Source organism: Rissa tridactyla, chromosome 4 (genome assembly GCF_028500815.1).
Source record: "Rissa tridactyla isolate bRisTri1 chromosome 4, bRisTri1.patW.cur.20221130, whole genome shotgun sequence".
Taxonomy (NCBI): domain Eukaryota; kingdom Metazoa; phylum Chordata; class Aves; order Charadriiformes; family Laridae; genus Rissa; species Rissa tridactyla.
In genome coordinates this window covers 29,310,551-29,320,368 of record NC_071469.1, presented here as the reverse complement: position 1 = coordinate 29,320,368, position 9,818 = coordinate 29,310,551, and the positions used below count along the sequence as shown (strand labels likewise).

Sequence of the window (9,818 nt, the reverse complement as noted above, 5' to 3'; positions counted from 1 at the left end):
GGGCTGTGTCCTCTCACGGGGTGTTGAGTGTTGACCTGAATCTGCTTTTCCTTGAGATCCATGGCACAACTCTCCTGAATAGCCATTCTCAAGCATTCTAGGTCAGGCCCGCTTTTAAAAATGAGTTTGCTGGTTTGGTATTTGTGCATGGACACATGTGCTTGTTCTCTGTCAGCCTGCCTCCCATCTTCTCCAACCCCAGCTGCCTCCCCTCCAAGAGGAGCATTACTGCTGGCCAACCTGCTGGTTTTGGGTGGTGGAGACGAGTCTGAGGTACCCTCTCGCTCCTTGGTGCACCCTTACTCAGAAGTATCTTCCTTGAAAGCCCCTGGGCTACACAATGGCCTCCCTGTCATGATGGCTGCCTGGTCTGGGCAGAGCTCCCAGAGAGACATCTGCCTTCATCCACACCGCTCATCTCTGCACCCAGCCTTCCATGCTTGCCCCTGAGCTGCTGCAGGCAGGCTGGTGAGACGAGGCACCCGAGAAGGGAGCACGCAGGCCCCCTCTGTGTGCTCCATTGCCACTGTCTCATCAAAACGGGGCTTTTCGTTGCGTAAGTCAAGGGAGAACAGCCCACCCGCCTGCTGCTGTGAGGCTGGTGTCTGGCACAGCTCCGCTCCCCAGTTCCCATCCCCTGGTCCGTGGGTCTCATTAATGTGGTGTTTTGTGGTGTGCAGAAAGGAAGAGTTTTGCTGCCAGCTGGGAGGTGTCAGTCTGTCCTGAGGGACCCCACAGGGAGCTTTATCCTTGACCCTGATCTCCGCAGTCTCTCCGTGCATCCCTTCACCTTCCCCTGGAGTGGCGCCAGGTCTGCAGAACAGCAGAGGAAGGGGTGAATTCTCCAGCTGAAAAGCGACCTCGGGTGTTTGTGGTATTTGTAACTGTAACCTGGATTAATCCATCCTTACAGTGCATGTAATGGGACAGCAAATGTTGAGATATTTCATGAGCACAGGCCACGGGCTCACCTGGGGATGCTTACCTGGAGAGACCTGCCCTGATGCCAAATACACATCTGAGATGTATTATTTGAGGGAAGGTCCCTTTCAAAAACATTGGCTTGAGCTAGGGTCCTGTAGGGCTGGTTCACTCACTGCAGACAAGATCAGCAGGAGTAAAGAAACAAAACAGAAATGTTTTATTGCTTGTCAGAGTTTCCCCCCAAGATATTACAGCACAGGGATGAACGTTCACTAGGAACTTCCTCAAGGTCTAATTAGCTGTACATGAGTAATTAGGGCTCTTAAGGTAGGTAATTACTTTCAATTACTTTACTGAAAGAGTGGTCGGGCACTGGAACAGCCTGCCCAGGGAGGTGGTTGAGTCACCATCCCTAGAGGTGTTTAAGAAACGTCTAGATGTGGCGCTTCAGGGCATGCTCTAGTGGCAGAGATTGTAGGTTGTTTGGTTGGACTCGATGATCTCAAAGGTCATTTCCAACCATGAAGATTCTATGATTCTATGAGAACAAAATGTATGACTCCATAAGGGTTCTCAGGGCCTCGCCAGCTTGGTCAATGTGGTCACATCTCCCTCTTTTGGCTGCTGCAGGGCACCACCAGCCTGGAGGCAGGAAACAGTGATTTTTGGTGCTTGGCAGCCCTTGCTGCTGTTTAGCTGTGCGGAGTGAGCGGGCGCATTGCTGTGGATGGGTCATGAATGCAATTGGAAACGTAAAAGGATAGCCCTGAGGAATTGTTCCCAGAGGAGACAGTTATGGGTGGCTGTGGGCTTTTTTGCCTATACCACAGAAATTTGGATAGAGTAAAGGAAAGGATTTTTATTTTTTTTTCAAGGTGCAGCTGAGTCAGCAGTAGGTGAGCGTGCTACCCTCATTGTTTCCTTGGGTAATTAGTGGGAAATGGTAAAGCAAGAGCCTACCCAAGCGTGAGGGTGGCGACCATAGTCACCGTGTGGGCAGCAGCTCTCCCTTCTCCCCCCAGCCCCCCAAGCAGGTGCACTTTGTCAGTAGAAATCTCCCTGTGACAGGCACACTTTAGTCTTTGTATGAAAAAAACCCGCTAGCATGAAATGCAATTACACACCATACGCTGCACAGCACAACCAGTGAAACCCTAATTTCTTAAGGATTCACACCCTATTGCCCTTATGTTTCAGGCTCCCTCACCCCTAGAATAACCCCAGCTCTCCCCACGTCCCAGCAGACGTGCCGCCCTCTCTGTATCGGTGCTCCCGTGAACCTAGATGGAGGGAAGACAGCATGAATGCCCCCCGCTTTCCTTCTCTGCCAGCAGGCTGCTGTTTTCCAAGGCTCTCGCAGGAGCGTGGGGCTGCCATTCAGCCCGTCCCGCTCTCAGCATGGCGCAGCAGAGCTAGTGCCTGCCTGGGGGCAACCAGATGAGCACCCCCTGAGGAGGCAGCTGCACCCCCATGCTCCCTCTCCAGGCAGGAGCTCTGCCCGCAGGGGGAGCGTGGGGTGGGCGGCCAAAAGGTGGGAAGATCCCCTCTCTGTGACGCTTGGCTGGAGGTGGGCAGGGGGTTGAAAAGCTGCTTGGGGAAGACGCCAGGCAGACAAGCGCCCTGTGCCCTTCACAGAGTCTCTCTCTAGCCCTGCTTTTTTTTCCTTTTTCTGTTGGATGGGAAGTCTACTTGGGCAGAATTCATCCCATAGATACGAGGGGCAAAGCCTCATCACAGGCAAAGGACAACTGCAGGGTGCTGTTTGTTGTGGTCTTGCAGGTCCGCGTTTCACGGAAGCCAGTGTAAAACACAGCTCTATAGTTCCTGCTCCCTTGCAGTTATATGGCAAACGCTGGAGCAGCCAACGCTGCTCCAAACACTGCGGCCAGTCTTGTTCATCATCTTCATTAACAATGGGGTTGTGGAGTCTCCTCCTTGGAGATACTCAAAAGCCGTCTGGACGTGGTCCTGGGCAACTGGCTCTTAGTGGCCTTGAGCAGGGGTGCTGGACCAGGTGACCTCCCGAGGTCTCTTCTGTCCTCAGCCACTCTGTGACCCTGCGATTTGCGGCACTGTCTTGCCCTCAGCCCCCCAACCTGCCGCTTTGCTGACACCCACAAACTTGCGTGTTAGCAGAGGAAGCAAGAAACTGTTCCTCCAGGGACTGTCTGTAAAAGGGCTCTGTTCCAGCCAGGATGTCTTCAGCAAACCTGTTTCTTATGTCCCCTAATTATTTAGCTACAGCCAAAAGAATTTCCTAACCCCTTCCCTGAGCCGGGCCGTTCATTTGCTTTTGCAGCAGCGCCGGTTTTGCCTGCCTGATGCATTGCTTTGGCTCTGCAGAGGTTACTGCTGGCAGGAACGGCACCGCCCTGTCCTTCAGGGTGCCACCAGCAGCACTGCTCAGGTGCTGTTCGTTTGAGTCCAGCGCCTGTAAAATTTGGGACGTGTCTCCCTGTGATCCTCCTGATGGCTGTTGCATTTGCCCTGAGTTGCAGTTCCGAGCGGACTGACCGGAGGCATTGGGATGAGGGTGGGGGTTTAAGTGAGGATGTTGGTTAGTGGGGGCTGCTCGGCCCCGCAGGGACGTTGGCAGGAGGAGTGAGCCCTTTTGTCACGGCGTTATTCTTTTCTCAACAAAAGGCAAGAAATTCCCAAGGGTAACATGTCAGAGCAGACGTTATCAAATAGGTCTCTAGGGGTGTAAAGGGGTAACTTAAACTTTGCGTTTATTTAAAAATGGATTGAGTAAATTTGGTTTTGGGGATGTAAAATATGCAAACCTCAAGAAACGAATATACAAATGCAAGCAGGAAATCTGGCTAGCTGCACTCATGATGGGGAGAACCACTGTAAAACTGCCTCTATTTTGGAGACCCCCACCCACCCTGGCATTATCCTTCCTTACCCCTGCAGATGCGCTGCCTGTGGATCACCCCGTGTGCTCGTCTGATGCTGGAGCTGTGAGTTTCCTCTCCCGTGTTTCTTGCCATGCTCCACTACCCAGCTGTCACTTTGCGGCACATCCATCATCTCGACTTCTTCCCAATCCTCTTCTCCCCGAGCATTTTGCACTGGGATGTCATTGCTTATCCACAGTTAGACACTGCTGCCCTCCCAGAGCTTCCCTCCCGTGCCTTTCCCAGGATGTCGCTCCTCTTCACAGCCTTTCCCTCCCCACCGCCGCCTCTGACAGGATGCAAGAGCCCTTAACACAAAACACTTTGCCACGCTCTGTCGGGTGGAAAAGTGCCCACTGACTCCTGGCCACAGGGAAAAGAAACCTCCCTGGGTTTACATCCCTACAGAAAAGGGGCTGCAGACCACACGGCCAGCTCCTCGCCAGCAGGAATAGCTTGTGTCCATACCCCACAGGTCCCAAATAACATGCTCCCCTTTCACCATGGGCAGGCTGGGGGGGCTGAGATGTTTGGGGCAGTTTTGCCAGCAGAAGCACAGTGTAAAGGGCTGATGGGGGCTGGTTGCAGGGCCGAGTGGTGCCGGCTGCGTGCCCTGCTCTTCTCCAGCATCACGGACAACGCTGCTGGTGAGCGGTCGCTCCTGGGATGCTTCCACCAGTGCACACTCACCTGCTTGGCCCCAGCGTGCAGCTGCATGGGGGGGCTCTTGCCAAATAGCACAGAGGAGGCGGCGGGAGAGGACTGGGGGGGAAGTCGTTCGTGCTGACTACGACAAACACTGGTTTTACATCTCCCAGTCAGGGTCAGCCATCCTCATGGGGTGCTTGAAATGCTGGAATTCACCAGCTGTTTTCTTTGGATACCGGTGTGTTGTATCTGGACAGAAACCGAGGCGTGCTGTTGGACTGGGCACATCCACCGGTCTGCTGCGCCAAGAAAACTTTGCCCGCTGCTAGGACCTCTGCCTACTTTATAAACAGAAAGGCTGTTTGCCCTGACCTGTGGCACTCTGGAAAAGAGAAGGAAGGCGGGATCACGGGGAGAGCTGGGGCAGGGCGATTTCCCAGGCTCCAACCTGATGGCTTCATCTCCATCCCTCCCTTCCGTGGGTCTCCAGCAGGACCCCACCGGCTCTGAGCAAGGCAATAAAACACACAGTATAAAATCCCAGCCCCAGAGGCAAGCAATATAGACCTCACCCAAGGATCTGCCTCACAGGACAGAGAGAAAGTAGTCAGAATAATGGATGCTGTACAGAGTGCCCAGGAGGTGCTTAGCACATGGCTGCACACAGGACCTGGGGCTGCTTTCGTGGAGACTCAGCTGCGGAGCAGTTCCTGGGAGCAGCTGGTGGCTTTGAACCCTTCCGGAATGTCACTGTCCAGTTTGGAAATGATTTTGTAAATGGGTTTCTTCCAGGAAGGGTCGGCGTCCTTGCCTGCCCTGACGGCGCTGAAGAACTCCCGCAGCGTCAGGCTGGCCACCTCCAGGAACCGCCCCGGCACCTGCAGCGAGATGGGCATCAGCCCACAGCACCACCGGGTCCCCGGCTCCCCCTCACCCCAGTAAACCCCACCAGCCCCACCGCCTCTGCCCCCCACCTCCCCCTCCTCACCTCAAAGTCGTTTCCCTTGTTATAGTGCGTGTTGAGGGCACGGAAGAGCTCCGAGTCCCGGGAGACCCGGAGGGCACTGGCATCCACGACACCCTCCAGCAGAGCCTGCCGGGCAAACTTCTCCACCTGGATGTAGTAAAACTCACGGAAGTTGCTGAACCACTTGATGAGCTGGGAGGTGATGCAGCGGCTGAACTGCCAGGGGGGAAAGCCGGAGGATGGGCATTACACCAGCTTGGAGCCTCCTGACCCACGAGCCCCCACAAGCCCAGCCATGCGCTGCTGGCCTGGCCCCAAACCCAGCCCTGCCCCAGGGGTGCTAATGCACCAGCCAGGACCGTGACATGGGGGTGTCCACGGTGCCTCTCCTTTCCGAGACTGGGATCCCACCAGCCCTGTGGTGGGGAGGCACGTTCGTGATGTCCTTTAATGCCAATGCCTCCATCGCACAGAGCGAAGACCTGGCAGCCCAGATCTGCCGTGGCACCGAGCAGCCGCTCCAGGGCAGCCCGTGCTGAAGTGTGTGCTGTCCCCCAGCTCCCGCCAGAGAAGCGCTGGGGGGACACACTCGAGAGCGTCCCCTTCCCTGAGGTTCCCCAGCAATGCAGGCTGGGTGCCACGCCGCCTGGGAGCCCTGCCTGGCGCCAGCACCGGGTGCTGCCCTTTTACCTGCACGTCGAGGAAGTAGGTTTTCAGCAGAGTGGAGCTGGGGTAGCGGGTGAAGAAAAACATCAGCTTGGCCTTCTTAAGGTGGCCGGGGGTCAGCGCCTCCTGAATCTGCCTCGGGGTCAAGGAAAGCCTGCATGCAGCAGCCCGACCGGCTTGGCGCATCCCTGAGCACTGGCCCTGGCACGCACATGCCTGGTGCCTGTGATAGCCCCTTCCCATGGCCTGGCAGCAGGGTGGAGGGGGTTTGTCCCTGGCTGGGCTTTTCCCTTCAGCATCCCTGAGGAAGCTGACATTCCCTATGGTGCTTCCCAGGATGGTAGGAACAGGGTTACCCATGAAACACCTGTTCCTGGCATAGGATGACAGGACCGCCAGGATAGCCTAAGAGCAGGCTTGGGAGCTCCCGACTTCTACCCTACAGCATCTAACCAACCCTGAGGAGCAGCAGTGCCCCTCCATCACTCAGGACCCCTTTCCTGCCCACCCCTTTTTAGCCCCCTGTGGAGCAGGTAGGACCCTATCCCTGGGGAGACCAGCAGGGGATGTGCCAAGCTGTGGCTCTGGAAGGCAAAGGGAGCACATCCAAGCCCAGGGACCTCTCCAGCTGCCCCCAAAGGATATATGGATGGAGGCAAAGGGTGCCCCGTCCATCACAGCCTGCAGCTCCCTGTGGCCATCCCTGCCAGCTGGCAGCAGCGCCAGGCTCTCCACATCGGCAGGGCTCAGGGGCAGGGGATGTTGCTGCTGCGGCTGTCTCACGACCGACGACCGCAGTTTGACGGTTCCCCAGTGCAAGTTGAGGGATTCTGGAGGACCCCTATCTGGAGCAGGGGGGCTCCCGCAAGAGCTGTTGCCCCAGGGGCCATGCTGGCCGTGGCCCAGCAGCTGGCTCAGCAGCTGGCTGTCCTGGACAGGGGTGGCCAAGCCCGGAGGATAACCCATGTTGGGTACGTGACAGGGTTTTCTGCCCCCCTTTGAACTGAAGGAGCCAGCATGAGAGCCCGAGCTCTTCCCTGAAGTTCCTGACAGGGCTGCAGCCTGGGGTGAGCTCAGCGAGCCCGATGCACTCACGGGAGATGGCTTAGCAAGTGGCTTTCTGCATTTCCCAGCAGCAAAATACTCCCTCCTGGCACCTGGCCCCGGCACCGGGAGGCTGCGGTGCTGCTGCAGAAGGTGGCTGGCTGCCTTTGGCCAGATGGTCTTCAGGACAGAGTCCACCACCCGGGATGTCACCCCGGCCAGCTCGTGCTTCAGCGCCTGCGAGAGGACCCTCGCTGCTGAGGGCAAGCCACCTATGTCGCCTCTGTCCTCGTCCTCCTCTGGCCCGTGCACCTGCAGGACACTCCTCCAGAGAGGTGCTTTGCACAGGTCACTGGTGGCAGTGGCACTGTTCTTGTCCGGTCTGTCTCCAGGCTTCCCAGGCAGTGGATGCACTTTCTCAGCACCTTCCTGGCTTTGGGCAGCATCCCCAGAGTCACAAACCTGGGAGAACTTCTCCTGAAGCCACCTGAGCTGCTGCTCTAAAAAGCAGAGCTGCTCCTTCAGCTGCTGGCAGCCCTCAGCATGAGGGCTGCCCACCATGGGGGCCACTCGCCCAGCTGCCCCTGCACCCTGCTGGGGCACCCTCGGCTTCCTCTTGCTCTCCCGGGGCATCTCACCACCTCTCTCCCTCTCATGACCAAAGGCTGCCTCCAGGCTGGTGCCAAATGCCGGGGGGGTTGGTGGGAGACTCATGCCTTGGATGATGCTCTCCACTCTGGCCCGCTTGGCCCGTAGGTGCTGGTCAGAGAGCTGGTCCCGTAGGTGCTGGTCGGAGAGCTGGTCCCTGTCACCAGCACAGGGCACGGAAGCTGGGGCACGGGTTCTGGGGAAAGGCAGGGCTTGCGCTCCTTCTCCAGGAGAGGCACCACACTCGTAGTCCTGAGGCAGGGCCACTGCCTGGGAGGAAGGGAAAAGGATGCAAGGATCCAGGCTCCTGCCAACCATCGGGTGACTGAGGAGCTGTGATATCAGGGATGTGCTGGTGGAAGGCAAGAGAGAGTTGGTCTGGAAACAGGGCTCTGTCTTCAGCCCCTGGCTGTGCCCTGAAGTGGCACGGTCTCTGTTCTGCTCAGAGGCGGTGCTGCCATCCATTGTCCCTTCCTCCTGCCTGGACACCAGAGGGCTGACCCTCAGCTGGTTTGGGATCGTTTCCAGTGGTGGACTGGCAGGCTTCACAGGTGTTCAAGGTTTCAGCCTGATAGAGGCGTGGAGCTGGAGAAAGAGCAATGAATGTCAGCAGGCAGGACATCATACAGCAGCTCTGCATGCACATGGCCAGAGATTTTCCTCCCAGATTCCCAGGGCATCCCTATCCCCAGACCGTTCCCTGCTCCTGGCACTGCCAAACCCATGAGCAGGCTGTCAGGAGTCGCAGGACAGCAGCAACACCCTGGACATTGTCACAACTGCCACCTACCCGCCATGCATTCATGGTGCCCAGACTTCATTCCCATGGTTTGAGCCCCGGATGGTCCCGGCAATGTGGACTTCCCACACCACCAGCTGCGCCTGTGCCGGAGGCCTCTGGGGAAACTCCCCTCTGGGCTCCTGGACTCGGGTACAAGGGTGGTGAGCGCCAGACGGAGCCCTCTGCCACGTTCACCTGGGCAAAGGTGGGTTTGGGTGTTCCTGGGTGCTGGCAGGGCACGGGGACGGCAGCTACATCCCTGGCGAAGGCATTCGTGGCAGGTAGCAGTGAGGCCAGGGCACGGCTGCTGCATGCTTCTGCCGGCACCCAGCAGCTGCCACCACAGCCCCGAGGGCACGGCGATGGGCAGCAGTGCTGGGGGGCCAGGGAGGCACAAACAGGCTAGTGGGAAGGGGCACAGCGAGGGTGAAAGCGTGACGTGACCTGCTGTGAGCGGGATGCACTGGGACGTTCAGGCTAACGCAGCACAGTGCTCCTAAGCACTTGTTAAAACGCAGAATAAAAGGAACGGGGATGAGGATGGGGATTACCGGGGAAAAGAAAATCCACTGAGCCAGCAGCCCCCGGCTTAAAAATGTTATGCTGACTCCAGGCAGGGATCCACCCCCTCCGCTCGCTCGCTTGCCCAGACAGCTTTGCTAAAGAAGGCGCAAAAGCTCATACCCTGGGCAATTACAGAGTAAATGTCCCTCTGGGATGCTTCTTCCTCATCAACATTAATTAGCCGTAGCTTTAGGTTGCTAAAGTAGGACGGTTTATGTCTTTTCCACCTTCAAAGTGTCTGAGATTCTTTTGCTATAGCCAGAAATGTCTGATCATTTTCAACACCATCTCTTGTCCCCACGACTGTCTGCCCCACGGCGAGTCCCAGGGGCTAATAAGCAGTGTAGAAAATGGGTTTCTACTCACTGGTTTTTAGCAGGTTAGCTTTCATCAAACACCCAGGCAGGTATCTGGCAGAGCTCTACCTTTTGCAGACCTCCAGTCTTGACAAACCAAGTATTTTCTGGGTTGTCCGACACCACTTGTTGCTCTCCCGTGTTGTCTCCCCACCCCTCCCAAACATTAGGATTTCATTTTCCTAACAGTCTATCATGAGGGACATTCAAAGTGTTCAGTTTACCCGTGGCCAGCGCGAGGCCGGGGTGCTGGCAGTTCTCAGCATCACCCCCCACCCTTCTATCAGGAGCTTCCCCACCGCCTGCGGCTGCCTCTTCAC

The 9,818-nt window shown here is 57.0% G+C and overlaps 1 protein-coding gene across 1 annotated transcript; it reads right to left on the bottom strand.

Moving 5' to 3' along the window:
- Positions 1-5,164: 5,164 nt before the first annotated feature.
- Positions 5,165-8,352, bottom strand: PROX2 (prospero homeobox 2; the record flags this gene model as incomplete). Its single annotated transcript, XM_054201047.1, has 4 exons — positions 5,165-5,350; positions 5,461-5,655; positions 6,130-6,237; positions 6,751-8,352. Coding segments are annotated over 4 exons (2,091 nt in total), but the record flags the coding sequence as incomplete, so codon positions are not given.
- Between the last annotated feature and the right edge of the window lie 1,466 nt (positions 8,353-9,818).